General features: G+C 44.6%; 1 protein-coding gene across 2 annotated transcripts in view; it reads left to right on the top strand.

Moving 5' to 3' along the window:
- LOC118221927 (cytidine monophosphate-N-acetylneuraminic acid hydroxylase-like) overlaps positions 1-17,704 on the top strand; it is a 37,864-nt gene that overhangs the window by 17,485 nt on the left and 2,675 nt on the right. The window contains exons 3-7 of one of the 2 annotated variants that reach the window (XM_035407369.1): positions 2,505-2,586; positions 5,008-5,145; positions 5,525-5,660; positions 6,893-7,036; positions 16,842-17,016. In XM_035407369.1, coding sequence (XP_035263260.1) covers positions 2,526-2,586; positions 5,008-5,145; positions 5,525-5,660; positions 6,893-7,036; positions 16,842-17,016 — 654 coding nt within the window. In that variant the 5' untranslated portion in view covers positions 2,505-2,525. Of the gene's footprint in view, positions 1-2,257; positions 2,587-5,007; positions 5,146-5,524; positions 5,661-6,892; positions 7,037-16,841; positions 17,017-17,704 lie in introns of those variants that run through there. The other variant, XM_035407368.1, reaches the window with a different exon arrangement.

Below are 17,704 nucleotides of genomic sequence, written 5' to 3'. Positions count from 1 at the left end.
AAGGGACATGGGGCAGAGTTGAGTGAGGAAGCTCATGAAAGCAGAATGCTGGGTTTGGTTCAGGTTGAAGGACAGTCACTACCTGGCGGATTAGGTCAGGCAGCTTGAAAGCAAGGGATTCCAATGATGAACTCAGGCACTTTAGTATCATCCATTTACAGTGTGCCTATTCCTCCACCAAATTTAGTATCACCCCTGTACAGTGTGACTATTCCTCCACCAACTTTAGTATCACCCCTGTACAGTGTGACTATTCCTCCACCAACTTTAGTATCACCCCTGTACAGTGTGACTATTCCTCCACCAACTTTAGTATTACCCCTATACAGTGTGACTATTCCTCCACCAACTTCTCCTCCACCCTGCTCCCCTGCTCACTACCCTCTACTGTCTGCCTGTTATAGCTCGCATCAAATTTAAAACATTGGTCCTAGCATACCAGGCAGTCAAGGGATCAGCCCCAGCATACCTCCACCAGATATCCAAACCCTACATGCCAGCCAGATCCCTCCGTTCTGCTACCTCAGGACGCCTAGCACCTCCCCCTCTTCGCACCTGCCCCTCCAGAACACGTCTCCTGTCTGTTCTGGCCCCACGATGGTGGAATGACCTCCATGTGGAGGTCAGAACAGCTGAGACACTGACCCATTTCAAACGACGACTGAAGACTCACCTCTTCAGGCTGCACCTCTCCCCATCCCTCCCTACCCCCCTGTAAATGACTGTAAGCTTAGGGTTGTAACTAGGCAGCTGTTTCGTAGATGACTTAGGTGCATTAACTGTCTTGTATTTTTTCCATAGACTGCGTTGTTGCCGTTCTCGTTGTGTTAGTGTTAATCAGTTTAACCTTCAGGGACCAAGTTGAACTATGCGGTTGTTCCCTGCACTTGGACCGGTACTTCTCTCTAGGATTTTCGTCATACTTGTTCCTGGTTATGGTTATACACTTTGTTGTACGTCGCTCTGGATAAGAGCGTCTGCCAAATGCTTGTAATGTAATGTAATGTTTCAGCTGTGATACCTGATCTACTGTTTCAGCTGTAATATCTTGCAAAGTCAGTGATATTAATTCTGCAATCATGCACAGGTGGATTTGAACATAGATTAACTTTGTTAATGAATTTTGTGAGATTTCTCAAGAAAATGTAATTAGCCTGGCCCAATTTAAGTTGTTAATACAAATGTGGTGAATGCTTTGATTTCATTTTTAATATGTGACAACTAGGAAATACTTAATTTCATTCTGACATATAAAGAAAACTCAAAGCTTTCTGAAGACACTGTACATTTAAAAAGTCACTGAAAGTTTCTGATTTATGGCTTATATTTTTTTGCTATGCATGTATGCTCTAATGCTAGCTGCATAGAATAATGGCGCCAGTGTGCCAGTAGGGCAGTAATAGTTGCTCTGAGTGCTTTGAGTTTTCTTTTTGGATGAGAACGCCAGTGTGCCAGTAGGGCAGTAATACTTGCTCTGAAAGCTTTGAGTTTTCTTTTTGGATGAGAACGCCAGTGTGCCAGTAGGGCAGTAATACTTGCTCTGAATGCTTTGAGTTTTCTTTTTGGATGAGAACGCCAGTGTGCCAGTAGGGCAGTAATACTTGCTCTGAAAGCTTTGAGTTTTCTTTTTGGATGAGAACGCCAGTGTGCCAGTAGGGCAGTAATACTTGCCCTGAATGTTTTGAGTTTTCTTTTTGGATGAGAACGCCAGTGTGCCAGTAGGGCAGTAATAGTTGCTCTGAATGCTTTGAGTTTTCTTTTTGGATGAGAACGTCAGTGTGCCAGTAGGGCAGTAATAGTTGCTCCGAATGCTTTGAGTTTTCTTTTTGGATGAGAACGCCAGTGTGCCAGTAGGGCAGTAATACTTGCCCTGAATGCTTTGAGTTTTCTTTTTGGATGAGAACGCCAGTGTGCCAGTAGGGCAGTAATACTTGCCCTGAATGCTTTGAGTTTTCTTTTTGGATGAGAACGCCAGTGTGCCAGTAGGGCAGTAATAGTTGCTCTGAATGCTTTGAGTTTTCTTTTTGGATGAGAACGCCAGTGTGCCAGTAGGGCAGTAATACTTGCTCTGAATGCTTTGAGTTTTCTTTTTGGATGAGAACGCCAGTATGCCAGTAGGGCAGTAATAGTTGCTCTGAATGCTTTGAGTTTTCTTTTTGGATGAGAACGCCAGTGTGCCAGTAGGGCAGTAATACTTGCTCTGAAAGCTTTGAGTTTTCTTTTTGGATGAGAACGCCAGTGTGCCAGTAGGGCAGTAATAGTTGCTCTGAATGCTTTGAGTTTTCTTTTTGGATGAGAACGCCAGTGTGCCAGTAGGGCAGTAATACTTGCCCTGAATGCTTTGAGTTTTCTTTTTGGATGAGAACGCCAGTGTGCCAGTAGGGCAGTAATACTTGCTCTGAATGCTTTGAGTTTTCTTTTTGGATGAGAACGCCAGTGTGCCAGTAGGGCAGTAATACTTGCTCCGAATGCTTTGCCTCACTTTGTCTCACTGTTCCTATCAGGTGGATGAGCACCTGCGGTTCATGATTCTGATGGATGGAGTACACCCTGAAATGGACACCTGCATAATTGTGGAATATAAAGGTACCAACTCTATTTGATCTGAATTGTAGTGGAAGGGTCAGGGAGTTGGGTTAAGCTATCTTAATTTAATCTGAATTGTAGTGAAATGGTCAGAGAGTTGGGTTAAACCATCTTATTTTGATCTAAATTGCAGTGACATGGTCATGGAGTTGCGTTAAACTGTCTTAATTTAATCTGAATTGCAGTGAAATGGTCGTGGAGTTGGATTAAACCATTTTATTTTGATCTGAATTGCAGTGAAATGGTCATGGAGTTACGTTAAACTGTCTTAATTTAATCTGAATTGCTGTGAAATGGTCATGGAGTTGGGTTAAACCATTTTATTTTGATCTGAATTGCAGTGAAATGGTCATGGAGTTGCGTTAAACTGTTTTAATTTAATCTGAATTGCAGTGAAATGCCCATAGAGTTGGGTTAAACCATCTTAATTTAATCTGAATTGCAGTGAAATGGTCATGGAGTTGGGCTAGAAAAGCTTCTATTCATAGATGAAAATATGTACCTTTAGCTGCTTTAACAGGGTTATGCAACATTATGTTAGGGGCACTTAGCAGAGTGTTCTTTCTGTAAGGGAACTAAATGAACATGGGAGGTTACACATTTGGCAGTATGTTCGGACTATATGTTGGGCAGCCCATACACTACGATAAGGCACTCAGCATAAAGATATACACCAGAAATAGATCATCTTTGTAATTTTCCACAAGAAAAAAGACAGTCTGTCAAATTCTTCCACATCCCCCCATTTCAGGGCGTCATAATATTTGGGACAAATAGCGTCACAGGTGTTTCTGATTAGTCAGGTGTGTTCAATTGCTTCCTTTGAACAGGTATAAGAGAGCTTTCAGTATCTAGTTTTCATTCTGGACTTCTGATTGGCTTTGGAGTCTGTTATTAGTGTTTATCAACATGAGGACCAGAGTTGTGCCAAGGCAAGTCAAGAAAGCCATTATGAGGCTGATAAATAAGAAAAGAAATGTCAGAGACAAAGGCCAAACATTAGGCTAACAAAAGTCAACTGTTTGGAATATTATTAAGAAGAAAGAGAGTGCTGGTGAGCTCAGTAATCACAAAGAGCCTTGGTAGGGGGCTTGTACAACCACCTTTCTTCTGTGTTTCCATCTCAATGACTAGATGAGCTTCAGCATTCACTCAGAAGTGTCACAGAGCAATTGTTGCACCACTTCACTACTTGGGATGTTTTTTAAGAAAATGTCATTTCTCAGTTCTGCATTCAGCTGCAGTGACTGTGTACTTTGTTCTGCTTGGTTGGTCATTGTTGTCCTTGAAATTCAGGGATATATGGATGGCTTTCCATCACGTCAAAGGCTACATGTTTGTCGATTGAGCAACTCTGCTCAGTATCAAAACAATCAAGTTTCTGACAGTTCAAACAAGCGCATGCAAAGGACACAAGTGGCCTGCTGGCAGCTACGCAGTTATGAATTCTCTGGTCCAGGACAAAATATATTGGGAGGGTACTGAAACCATCTGTGCTCACCGAAAGGCTGGACCATATAACCATATCACCATCAGCAGGAGAAATAATAACGGCTGTCCCTCCCCCTCTCCTTCCATTTCTGTTTGCGTGAGGGAAATTATCATGAGGAGCGTAGGAGCCCCAATCAGTACAGACATACCATTAGAATGCAGCCATTTTTCAGTCAGAAACATAATCTAGTCACTATCATAAGCAATCATGGATCTAGACTGCTGTGATTGGGGGGCAGACAGATTTTGGGGGTCAACTTTTTATTCAAGGTACTCACATTTTACACTTTTATTCAAGTGTGTCATACAGGGACGGAGTGTGGCGCAGTGGGTAAGGAACTGTGCTTGTAACCGAAAGGTCTCAGGTTCGAATCCCGGGTAAGGACACTGCCGTTGTACCCTTGAGCAAGGTACTTAACCTGCATTGCTTCAGTATATATCCAGCTGTATAAATGGATACAATGTAAAAGTGCTAAGTAAAAAGTTGTGTAAGTCGCTCTGGATAAGAGCGTCTGCTAAATGCCTATAATGTAATGTAATGTAATACAGTTTACAGGCCTACATACATTCCACCATATCCCTTATATATAAGAGCCACAGTGTCACATATCCCTTATTTATAAGAGCCACAGTGTCACATATCCCTTATATATAAGAGCCAGTGTCACATATCCCTTATATATATATAAGAGCCACAGTGTTGTTTGTAGGTTCCTGTCACACTCTAGGTCTTACCTGCAAAATAAAGAATTGATTTTCCATATTATGCTTTCTTCCAATAATACCCATACACTAATAATGAACATAAAATACGTCTAATGTACCTAATATTCCAATTTGCACTAATTATGGGACTGTAAACTATGGTGTTGTTTTCTAAATGCTTTTCGTGTTTTTGCTATATTAATAATACTTATGGAAAAAATCCAGGCCACGTGATCCTGAACACAGTGGACTGCACACAGCCCAACGGAGGACATCTGCCCAGGAACGTGGACTTAATGATGAGCGACTTTGCAGGAGGAGCCTCTGGGTTTCCCATGACTTTTACTGGAGGCAAATACACAGGTCAGCCTTTCCTGTCAATCACTCTCATTACAATGCATGAAACATGCCCTGATCTAGGTGAACATCGAGTAGCTAACCATGTACCGGATGAAATGCACTCCTGAACTGAAACTATCACCTCAAAAACAAAGAATTTATACTACTAGACAATAAGCAACTGAGAAATAAACTACCAAAGTAGGACAGAGCACAATATAATATAACCATAACTTCAGTAATGTTGCCTTTGGGAAAATACACAGTCTTCTATTTGAATCACTCTTCATGCAAGATTATGAAAAAACATGCTCCTAGAAATTATTATTCTGGCTATGATAATAATTGGCTGGCTGTCTCTACACGTATATTTTTGTAAAAGTTTGTGAAATTGTTCTCACAGAAAAATGGAAGGAGGATTTCATAAAGAACGAAAGGAAGAAGCTACTGAATTACAAAGCGCAGTTAGTGAAGTCTTTGCAGCCCAAGATCTACTGCCCTTTCGCTGGATACTTCGTGGAAGCGCATCCCTCAGATAGGTATTTTCATTTCTGTTGAAAAAGGTTTTTTATTCTGCTTAAATAAAGGTTAAATAAAATATGACAATCCACCCTGTTAAATCCACTCAAGAAATGTAATGTGATGATAACTAGTTTTATATGCCACGAGGACTGTTAGAACATTGTTTTATAGTGCATGGGCTGTATATATCTTTTTAAAAATCTGGAAGGCAGGAAGAAGTACTTATGGAAATGCAAAAGATGATCTGTTTTGTACTGAAATCATCTTGAGGTTAATGTACAAATTATCATTAAAGTTTAAATTCCTCATATTTACAATATATTGCAGTATACTCCATCTCTGTAAGGGAAGTCATTTTGGGGAAATCATAAAGTCAGACCAAATAAACAAATAAATAAATAAATAGGTCAAAACACACCAACTGAGAATTTTAATTTTAGGCAATTGGAAATTATTTTTGGTTATTAAATTTGGCTAGTGGTATGTTTGAATATTGCTAGCCAGGTAGCTAGCTACTGGGATATTTTGTGTCCAAGCATATCAATAGACTCTTGAATATCCATAGACTGTCCTGCTTCATTGAAATGACATTTTAAACATTTACCACACAGCAAAACACTATAAATCAAGATAATCATTCCAAAGTTTTTCCAATTATTCATTGCTGACAGCCAGTCAACCCTTCGGTAGGAAAAACAGGAGTGCATGCATCAGCTGATACCATTAAAGCAAGCAAGAGTGAGTTTAATAACCTTTACTAAAAACTTGTCGGTTAAGTACATTACATTACAGGCATTTAGCAGACGCTCTTATCCAGAGCGACTTACACAACTTTTTACATAGCATTTTTACATTGTATCCATTTATACAGCTGGATATATACTGAAGCAATGCAGGTTAAGTACCTTGCTCAAGGGTACAACGGCAGTGTCCTTACCCGGGAATCGAACCTGTGACCTTTCGGTTACAAGCCCAGTTCCTTACCCACTGTGCTACACTCCGTCCTCCAGTAACCAGTTAATTTATGTTGTGCTGTGTTGAAGCACACCAAAAACTAGCAAAGACTAGACACTGGCATGTCCAGGACTTGAGATATGAAATCCCTAGTGCATATGGATTAAAAACCCAAGGTATATTTCCCTGCGGTAAAATTAACGTATGGAACTGAATCAGTAAATTTTTTAATTAAGCTCCTTATTAAGCACCTGAATTCTGTGAATGTTGCTAATGCTCTTGTACCTTTACAAAGTTACATCAAGGCCACAAATGTGAAAAACTGCGTGGAAGACCTGAATGCACTCATCTCAAAGCAAGCAGACAGTATCACCACCTGGACGCCCAAACCTGGAGCAGTTTTGGACCTGGGCCTGACCTTGAGAGACCCCTCTGACAGGTGTGTTTATGTACATCATTTCATTTCAGGCAGTCAGCTACTTCATGAAAATCATTAGTTGATTTTGAAGATTAATTAATTTAGAATTCAGACGTTTGCATTATTTCTGTGGAGGACATAGTTTTGCATTAATTGGTTCCTGGGGAAATAAATTCAACTGAAGGATGGCCTCTTGGATACTTCACATGACCTTATTGATCCTTGATGATCGTATAATCTTATTTATCCCTAATGCTCACACAATCTTATTGATCCCTAATGCTCACACAATCTTATTGATCCCTAATGCTCACACAATTTTACTGATCTCTAATACTCACACAATTTTATTGATCCCTAATGCTCACACAATCTTATTGATCTATAATGCTCACACAATTTTATTGATTCCTAATGCTCACACAATCTTACTGATCCATAATGCTCACACAATCTTATTGATCCATAATTCTCACACAATCTTAGTTGTACTTGACGATTATATCATGAACAAGAAGGTGTAATATCTTGTAATATTAATCATGTTGCATCTGGCCTGCTGGAGAAGGTCTTGTCTTGTCTTGTCATGCTGGCTGGTGGAAAGAGCACACGCACCTGGATTGCATTAATATAGCAGCCCAGGGGCTTAAAGGTGTGGTTCTCTACACAGTACAAGCTTCTATCTGCATGTTTGTCTGAGCACAAAAACAAAGTAAACTACAACTGAAAAGCCATTGGAGCTGGTCAGGTGAAAAGTTGTAGCTTAGTTTTACTTTAATTTCTCTTTCCTTGTTTTAGTTTATTGCTTTTTCTCGGAATCTGTGAGGGGGGAGGGTGAGGGTGTTTGTTTATTTGTTTTTGTGTTGGTGTGGGTGCACGTTGTCAATGTGGGTGCATCCAATCTCTTACTGACCTTACTCACCATCTTTGGGGACATTACAACCTGTTCAATGCTCTTTCAAAGAGCTAGGAGCTAGGAGGCTGCTGCGAAATTCTTGAGCAAACAAACATGAGTGCATCATTTGCGGAAGTATTTCTTCAGAATGTGTGACATGTAATGAATGACCAGTGGATCCACCAGCCCTCATCTGCCACGTCTGTAATTAAGGCAGCTTCAAACTGCCTCAAGAAAAAAAAGGACGTTCCAATTGCCTTATACATGTCTCCTCCGTCCCTCAGTCCCCACGTCCTTTCCTTGCTTCCTTTCCTTGCGTTCTCTGATGGGTGGAGCTAGGGGCAAGGGTGGGTGGAGCTAGGGGCAAGGATGGGTGGAGCTAGGGGCAAGGAAAGAAGGCAAGGAGATCATCCGATGACGACAATGCATGATTCCAAAAATCAGTTTCATATATTTTTTACCCGTTTGGCCTTCCATACCAGGAAAGGAGAAAATTCAATTCAATTCAATTCAAAAAAACTCCCAATGAGGAGAAAACCCTCAAACGGCAGTGAGACAAAAACTCCCCACTGGGAAGAAATCTCGAGAGGAACCCAGCTATGAGACAAGAGAAGGAGAAAAAATAAATGTTTGGAAGGCACCCACAGCTTCTGGGCGAACGATCCACAAACATGGGCCTTCTCCTCCCCCACAGGGGGCAGCAGCAGCTTATTTGCAGGAACCCAATTTTCACACATAAGTAAACCGGACCTTGACTTAAAATGGGGCAGGTTCCAAAAGGATTATTCTTGAGGCACAATGTAAATTTATTCCAAAAGTAAGTTTAAGAAGCAGCTGCCAGTGGATGAACAAAGCCATACGAAAAAGTGTGAGAAAAAAAATTGTATAAGATATATAAAAATGACAGCACTGAGAGTAATAAGGCTGAATATTGTAGTATGTGTGCTAAGGTTAAAAAAAAAAAACTTGCCCAACATGCAAAAAGTAATCCTAAATGTTTCTTTCAATGCTGTAGTAGGAAATGAAAAGTCAAAGAGGATATCAGGCACACAGGAATGAAAAAGGAACATTGCTTTCTTTGAATAAAGATATTGCTGATGCCTTAAATAGTTATTTTGTTGAGAATTTTACTAGACAAGAGCTTACTAATAGATTGGAATGCATATTCAGTACTCAGAATGTCTTAGTAGATATTGAGATGGAGGATAAAGAAGAACTGGATGAATTTCTTCAACTAAAGACAAATAAGGCAGCAGGTCCTGATGGCATATAACTAAGGGTACTCAAACTTTTTTATTAAAGGTCCACTTATGAATTTTATTCAAGGTCAATGGTCCGGAACAATGACAGAAAATGCACTGACATAAATGAACATCCATAACATATACACACATTCAGTAGTACAGTATGGTGGCTTGAACTAGTGGGAGAAATGGCACTGTTTGCCTGTAGCCAATGCCTTGAACCTCGGCACAAAAGGTGTGTGATTGCCAGGCGGAGGCACTGACGCAAGTGTTCATTCGTCAAACTGCTTCGATTCATAGTGGCGTTTCACATTACCACTCTTTATGATGGCCACGGTTTCTGTGCAAATCAAGCACATTGGTTTGGTGCTGGACTGTGGGAGAGTAAATGCATATTTCTCTGTCCATCCCTCTTTGAATTCTCAGTTCTCTTGATCAACTTTCCTTTGCTTTGCGAACATTGAGAACAACATGCTGCTAGCATAAATCTAATCACCCACCAATACTATTTTGAACTTTCTTGCTGAGTTGTTCCCGTAGCCGGCTGCATAATAAATCTTCCTGTTTTTACTACAGACTTTTGATCTGCTTCTTCCTGGGATAATGGTCATTTTACCTGTTTTTGGTAATATCTTGATTTACCTACAATGGAGACGTCTCAAAACACACTGCAGGCACTTTCGCAAGGCTCTCACAAAACCGTACGAAAGATATTAGTCTTTATATTTACGTATTGATATATTTCGTTTTGATAGAATCTTTCATTGATGTCGGATGGTGGCGACTGACTCACGCAGTGACACCTCATCAGAATCACTGCCGAGTTGATCACACCAGTGCACGGAAATCAGAGAACGCATTGGGTGCATTTTTGACTTTTGACATTGGACCAGAGTTCCAAAAAGCATTTGATAAGGTACCACATGAGAGACTTATTGGTTTGGAATCGACTAAAGTAATCCAAGAAGGTTGAAACAAAATCCATAAGTGGGCGGAGACGTGGTAAATTAAATTTAATATAGCCAAATGTAAAGTTCTGCATGTGGGAAATAAAGGCATTAGGTAGGATTACATTATGGGAGGAAAATTGGAAAGTGCTCAATTTGCAAAAGACTTGTGAGTAATGGTTGCTCAAAGACTTTCAGGTTCTAGGCACTGTGATATAGCATTAAAAAAGGCCAAGAGGATGCTGGGATATATAGCCAAAAGCGTATAAATCAAAGGAGGGCAACCAAATTGATTCCTGGTAAGACAGATAAAAATCTATGAGTAAAGACTTAAGAAACTTAATCTCTTCAAACTCATTAAAAGCAGATTTAGGAGATTAACAAAGTGAACAACAAGAGATTTAGGTTGAGTTTTGTTTGTAGAACAAAGGAACATAAATGGAATTTAGTAAGAGTTAAATTCCGTACAGATATTAGGAAGAATTTTTTTATGCAGCGAGTAGTCAATGTGTGGAATACCTACCAGGTCACGTAGTAGAGGCAGAAACTCTGAGGATTTTCAAGATTATGCTTGATACAGTGTTAGATACTATCTAGTCTGTAGGTAATCAGAGCACTAATTTTGTCAGGAAAATGGTGAGCATTTTTGGGATGAATGGCCTGTTCTCATCATTATGTTATGTTATGTTGTATGCATGCATGCAAACACACACACCTTATGAACACACCACAATCAGCCCCACAACCAACCACATTGCATGATCATGTGATTTTATTTGTCCTTGATGATTACTTGTGTGAGGTGGTGGCACCTCTCTCTCTAATTTCTGCGGGTTAATTGACCCTGACGAGGGGCAGGTGTATGAGTACTATGGTGAGGTGATAGCACCTCACAGGTATTTGTCTGAGCTAATTGTCCCTGATGAGGGCCAGGTGTAGGAGGCCTATATGTAGCCCCTGATTTCTGGGGTTCAGCGCAGACTCATTGTTTGTCAGACTCTTAGTGTGTAGGGGTGTGAGAATCGGCAGAAGTTACCGTGTTGATCCTATCTGCCTGATTTGATCACCAGTTAGTTTCTTCTCGAGTTGGTTATCTCTCTGCGCTGTGGAGGACATTTTGTCCTCGTCTCTTTAGTTTTCTTTTTGTTTTCTACCCGCCGGGCTGCGAATATCCTTTTTCTTTTGTAAGTGACCCCACTCTGTTTTTCTAGTGGGGGTTTTCTTTTTGGGGCAGCTACGCTGCGGTGGTGTTTAATTTCTTTTCGTTTTCTGAGCCCGCTGACAGAAGTTCCAGTGAGTGGAGAGAGCGATTACTTCGCTCTTTATTATTTGGTTTTTCCCCTTCCCTTTCTATCGCTCAGCGATTTGGTGGTTATCCCTCAGGGTTAACTTTTAGATCCCCTCGGTCCGCAATTGCGTCCCACCCTCCTCAACCGTGACAGAATGAGTCTGCCCAAACCGGACGCAGCGGACCCTTCTGCGCTTGATTACCAACTAGTGGCGCATGGACAGGCAATCGCTGCACAGGGAGTCATGTTAGGCTCCCATGAGCAGATCCTTCATACCATTACTGAACAACAGAATTCTCATGCCAACATGTTAAAAGAAATACTGGCCCATTTACAGAAGCCAGCTCCACCTGTTGCGGTCCAACAAGCACCTCCAGCCCTGCCCCATGGGCAAATCACACACCGTGAACCCAAAATGCCGACACCTGGTCGGTATGACGGGCATCCAGGAAAATGTAAAGGGTTTATCACCCAATGCAGCTTGGTGTTTGAATTGCAACCCTCCATGTTTTGCACAGAACGAGCCCGGGTAGCATACATAATATCACTTCTCTCAGATAGGGCTCTCTCATGGGCTACAGCTGTGTGGGAGAAGCAAACTCCTATCTGTTTGAACTCCACCCTTTTTGTGGCTGAAATGAGTAGAGTTTTTGACCATGACATAAGCGGCCAGGAGGCAGCTAAACGACTTATTGGGTTACAACAGGGCTCAACCAGCATAGCTGACTTCTCCATTCAATTCCGCACTTTAGCTGCTGAATCAGGTTGGAACAGGGAAGCCCTGACGGCAATTTTTATGCATGCCTTGTCAGAAAAAATTAAAGACGAATTAGCCACCCGCGACATTCCTGACACACTCGAGGAATTGATTTCATTAGCCATTCGGATTGATAACCGGATCCGTGAACGCAACAGAGAGAGAGAGAGCACTCACTCCCGATCCATTTCGGGGCGGGGGTTTACCATCCCTCAGAGAACACCCGAACCCGAATCATTTAGCATGTCCCTGGACCATGATGAACCCATGCAACTAGGGCGCACGCGGCTCTCTCAGGTAGAGAGAGACAGACGAATGAGCAGTGGGTCCTGTTTGTTTTGTGGGAAAGCGGGTCATTACATTCGGAGGTGTCCTGAAATAAAAAAGAAAGGAATTCAGGGAAAAGAGTAGACTCGTCAGAGCAGGGGGAAGCTCTGACGAGTCTGAATAACCCCCCCACGGCAGCCAATAACCGCACCTTTCTACCAGTGGAGTTATCATGGAGTAATCTCAAATACAACCTCCCTGCGTTTTTAGATTCAGGAGCGGCTGGCTGTTTTATTGATGTGACCCTGGCCAAAAACCTTAGCATGCCTATATCTCCCCTCCCATATCCACTTAACATCACGGCATTGGATGGTCGACCGTTGGGTTTAGGGAGGGTTGAAAAAATCACGGGCCACATTAAAACTCGCATCGACACCCACTTTGAGAAGATGCAGTTCTTCATTATTGATTCACCTGAGTTACCACTCATCCTGGGACACCCATGGCTCTCTAAACACAATCCTCATATTAATTGGAGTTCGGGGTCGGTGCTGAGTTGGAGTCCCAAGTGCGCGTCTCGTTGTGTTGAACCGGTTCAACTCAGTCCGTTGTCCCTCAAGTTCCCTGCTACTATGAGCTCTTCCTCTCTCGAGTTCCCCAGTCCTAGTTTGGAGGCCCCTCTTGTCTCTCCTGCTCCTGGAGGCTCCTTCCCTTCTGAACCCCACAGGATCTCGACTCCTGCGTCTTTCGAGTCCCCTGCCCCTTCTGGTACTATCTCTCTCGGGTCTACGGGTTCTCCCGCTCTCATCGGGGTCCCTGTGGAGTATACTGAACTTAGTGAAGTATTTAGTAAACAGAAGGCCTCCGTCCTACCTCCCCATAGGCCCTACGATTGTGCCATCGATCTTCTCCCGGGCACTACACCCCCTAGGGGCCGTTTGTTTTCTTTGTCGATACCTGAAACAGCCTCTATGAAGAGTTATATTGATGAGGCTCTAGCGGCTGGTTTCATTCGGCCCTCTACGTCCCCAGCGGGGGCTGGATTTTTCTTTGTGGGGAAGAAAGACGGGGGACTTAGACCCTGCATAGACTATAGAGGACTTAATAAAATCACGGTAAAAAACCGCTACCCCCTCCCCCTCATGGCCACGGCGTTTGAGCGCCTGCAGGGGGCGTCCATCTTTACCAAGTTGGACCTCAGAAATGCCTACAACTTGGTACGTATACGTGAGGGGGATGAGTGGAAGACGGCATTCAACACCCCTAGGGGGCACTATGAATATCTGGTCATGCCTTTCGGCCTTTCAAACTCTCCTTCGGTCTTTCAGGCGTTAGTAAATGACGCGCTCAGGGACATGCTGGAATTATTTGTTTACGTGTACCTGGATGACATCCTGATTTTTTCAAAGACCTATCAGGAGCATGTATCCCACGTCAAATTAGTACTGCACAGGTTGTTAGAACACAAACTCTATGTCAAGGCAGAGAAATGCGTGTTCCATGCCTCCACAGTCAGCTTTTTGGGGTACATCGTGTCACAGGGCAGTGTGCAGATGGACCCCAGCAAGGTCAAGGCAGTACTGGAGTGGCCTCGGCCTGACTCCATCAAACAGGTGCAGCGGTTTCTGGGCTTCGCAAATTTTTACCGGCGCTTCATTAGGGGGTTCAGCTCTGTCGCTGCCCCACTCTCAGCCTTGACTAAGGGTACCTCCCCCCGGTTCAGTTGGTCCCCGCAGGCTGAAAAGGCCTTCATGGAGCTGAAACGGAGGTTCACTACCGCGCCCGTCCTCATTCACCCGGACCCCTCTCTGCCCTTCGTCATCGAGGTCGATGCTTCTGACGTAGGGGTTGGGGCGGTGTTATCCCAACGGTGTCCCCAGGACCAGAAACTTCACCCCTGCGCGTTCTTCTCACGGCGTCTCCTGCCCGCCGAGAGGAATTATGACGTTGGTAACAAGGAGCTCCTGGCGGTGAAGTTGGCCTTGGAAGAGTGGCGCCACTGGCTGGAGGGTGCGGAGCATCCATTTGTGGTCTGGACGGACCACAAAAATCTGACTTACATCCAGGAGGCCAAACGCCTGAACCCTCGCCAAGCTCGGTGGGCCCTCTTTTTCAATAGGTTCAACTTCAACCTATCCTACCGTCCAGGTTCGAAGAATCTGAAGCCAGACACACTTTCCCGTCAGTTTGACCGTTCGGACAGGGACAGATCTCTGGAGCCCATTATACCAGTCACCCGCATCCTCGCCCCACTTACCTGGGGCGTCGAGGCAGTGGTTCGGGAGGCCCAGCAGCAGGAGCCTGACCCGGGAGGGGGGCCTCCAGGCCGTTGGTTCGTCCCTAATAGAGTGCGCTCGCAGGTTCTTCAGTGGGGTCACTCGTCCCGCCTTACAAATCATCCGGGGGTCCACCGCACTCTGGACTTTCTTAAGAGGAGGTTCTGGTGGCCCCGGATGGAGGGGGACGTGCGGGAGTTTGTGGCCGCTTGCACTGTTTGTGCCCGGAACAAGACATCGCAACGTCCCCCTGCAGGTCTCCTCCGGCCTCTGCCTATCCCTCATCGCCCCTGGTCACATGTAGCCCTGGACTTTATCACCGGGTTACCCCTGTCAGATGGTTCCACCACCATCATGGTTATAGTGGATCGATTCTCAAAAGCGGCTCATTTCGTTCCCCTCCCTAAGCTTCCCTCGGCCCGAGAGACCGCCCAGCTTATTGTCCAGCATGTCTTTCGCCTCCACGGTCTACCCCAAGACATCGTGTCTGACCGTGGTCCACAGTTCTCTTCTCGCTTCTGGAAGGCATTTTGCTCTCTAGTGGACTCTTCGGCCAGTCTGTCGTCAGGGTTCCATCCTGAGACCAACGGTCAGACTGAGCGCACCAATCAGACGCTGGAGAGAACGCTTCGGTGTTTGGTCTCTTCAAACCCGACTACCTGGAGCAGTCAACTTATCTGGGCAGAGTACGCGTACAACACCCTGCTGAACGCTTCGACCGGTCTCTCTCCTTTTGAGTGCCAGTACGGATATCAGCCGCCATTGTTCCCAGAACAGGAGAAAGATACGGAGGTGCCCTCGGCCGCACGTTTCATCCAGCGGTGTCGCGCCACCTGGAGGCGGGTTCGGGCATCTCTTCAGCGTGCGACAGCGCGACAGAAGCGTTATGCTGATCGACGTCGATGTCCGGCTCCGTCCTATCGGGTCGGCCAGAGGGTGTGGCTCTCCACGCGTGACCTCCCCTTGCGGGTTGAGTCCCGCAAATTAGCGCCGCGCTACATCGGTCCCTTTAAGATTATTCGGAGAATTAATCCGGTCACGGTCCGTCTCCTGCTTCCCCGGTCCATGAGGATTCACCCCACGTTCCATGTCTCGCGCCTCAAACCAGTCCTCTCCAGCACGCTGGCACCAGCTGACAGGCCTCCGCCTCCCCCTAGGTTGGTCGGCGGTCAACCGGTCTACACTGTTCGGCGCATCCTGAACAGTCGTCGCGTGGGACGTGGGGTGCAGTACCTTGTGGACTGGGAGGGATACGGGCCGGAGGAACGCACCTGGGTCCCAACTAGGGACATCTTGGACCCAGAGCTTATCCAGGACTTCCGTCGGCGCCTCCCCGCGGGCTCAGCGGGAACGTCGGGTGCCGTCCCTTAGGGGAGGGGGTCCTGTGAGGTGGTGGCACCTCTCTCTCTAATTTCTGCGGGTTAATTGACCCTGACGAGGGGCAGGTGTATGAGTACTATGGTGAGGTGATAGCACCTCACAGGTATTTGTCTGAGCTAATTGTCCCTGATGAGGGCCAGGTGTAGGAGGCCTATATGTAGCCCCTGATTTCTGGGGTTCAGCGCAGACTCATTGTTTGTCAGACTCTTAGTGTGTAGGGGTGTGAGAATCGGCAGAAGTTACCGTGTTGATCCTATCTGCCTGATTTGATCACCAGTTAGTTTCTTCTCGAGTTGGTTATCTCTCTGCGCTGTGGAGGACATTTTGTCCTCGTCTCTTTAGTTTTCTTTTTGTTTTCTACCCGCCGGGCTGCGAATATCCTTTTTCTTTTGTAAGTGACCCCACTCTGTTTTTCTAGTGGGGGTTTTCTTTTTGGGGCAGCTACGCTGCGGTGGTGTTTAATTTCTTTTCGTTTTCTGAGCCCGCTGACAGAAGTTCCAGTGAGTGGAGAGAGCGATTACTTCGCTCTTTATTATTTGGTTTTTCCCCTTCCCTTTCTATCGCTCAGCGATTTGGTGGTTATCCCTCAGGGTTAACTTTTAGATCCCCTCGGTCCGCAATTGCGTCCCACCCTCCTCAACCGTGACAACTTGATGATGTATTTGGCCCTTAGTGATCATGTCAGATTATTGGTACTTTGACCATGTGATATTATGCATCCCAGATCAGTCTTATTGGTCCTTGATGATCGCATGATCTTTCTGTTATCAGGGCAGCTATTACCAACCCACCGCCTGGTACACAGATCATGAAGAACAGCTGGAAGTTTGATCAGTACGTGAACGAGCTCAATGCTGCTATTGATGAAGAGATATTCCAGCACAAAGGCTGGGTTCAGTTCTACTACAACTGGGCAGGGTTCAAGGACTACAATCTTGTTGTGCAGGTAAAAAAATTTTTTTTAATTCTAGTCATTTTTAACAGTAACAATGACTCTCTCTCTGCCTATCAACATTCCATATTCCAGTTTAGCACATAGTGCGACAATAACTTTCTCTACCTCAACATCTCAAAAACTAAAGAACTGCTCATTAGCCCCCCCCAAAACACTGGTCCAACCCCCCAGCCTCACCATCAGAGGAGAGAAGGTAGAGGTGGTGGAGTGTTTCAGATACCTTGGCATTACACTAGACAATAACCTCAGCTTCAGCCAGCACACCATGGACATTTACAAACGTTGTCAAGAGAGACTTACAGCCATCCGTAAACTAAGACACCTGTCTGTCCAACCCCAGCTCCTTCTCCTCCTGTACCATAGTATTATTGAGCCAGTTCTTCTGCATAGTGCCATCTGTTTTTTCCACATGCTTACAGTCACCAATAAGAATAAACTCATAAAGATAACTAATTTAGCCAGCAAACTCATTGGTATTCCCACCCCCAACTTATCCGATTGCGTCACCTCATTCCTGATTCGCAAAGAACTCACAATCACACATGACCCAGACCACCCACTCCACCAGCACTTCACCCCCCTTCCTTCTGGTTGTATGTATAGACTACCCATGTGCAGAAAGGCCTGTTTTAGCAGGAGCCATCCAGTCTGGGGTGTGTAGAGAGTGTCAGTCCATGCC

This window comes from Anguilla anguilla, chromosome 2, assembly GCF_013347855.1.
Source record: "Anguilla anguilla isolate fAngAng1 chromosome 2, fAngAng1.pri, whole genome shotgun sequence".
Classification (NCBI taxonomy): domain Eukaryota; kingdom Metazoa; phylum Chordata; class Actinopteri; order Anguilliformes; family Anguillidae; genus Anguilla; species Anguilla anguilla.
This window is presented reverse-complemented; position numbering and strand designations above follow the sequence as displayed.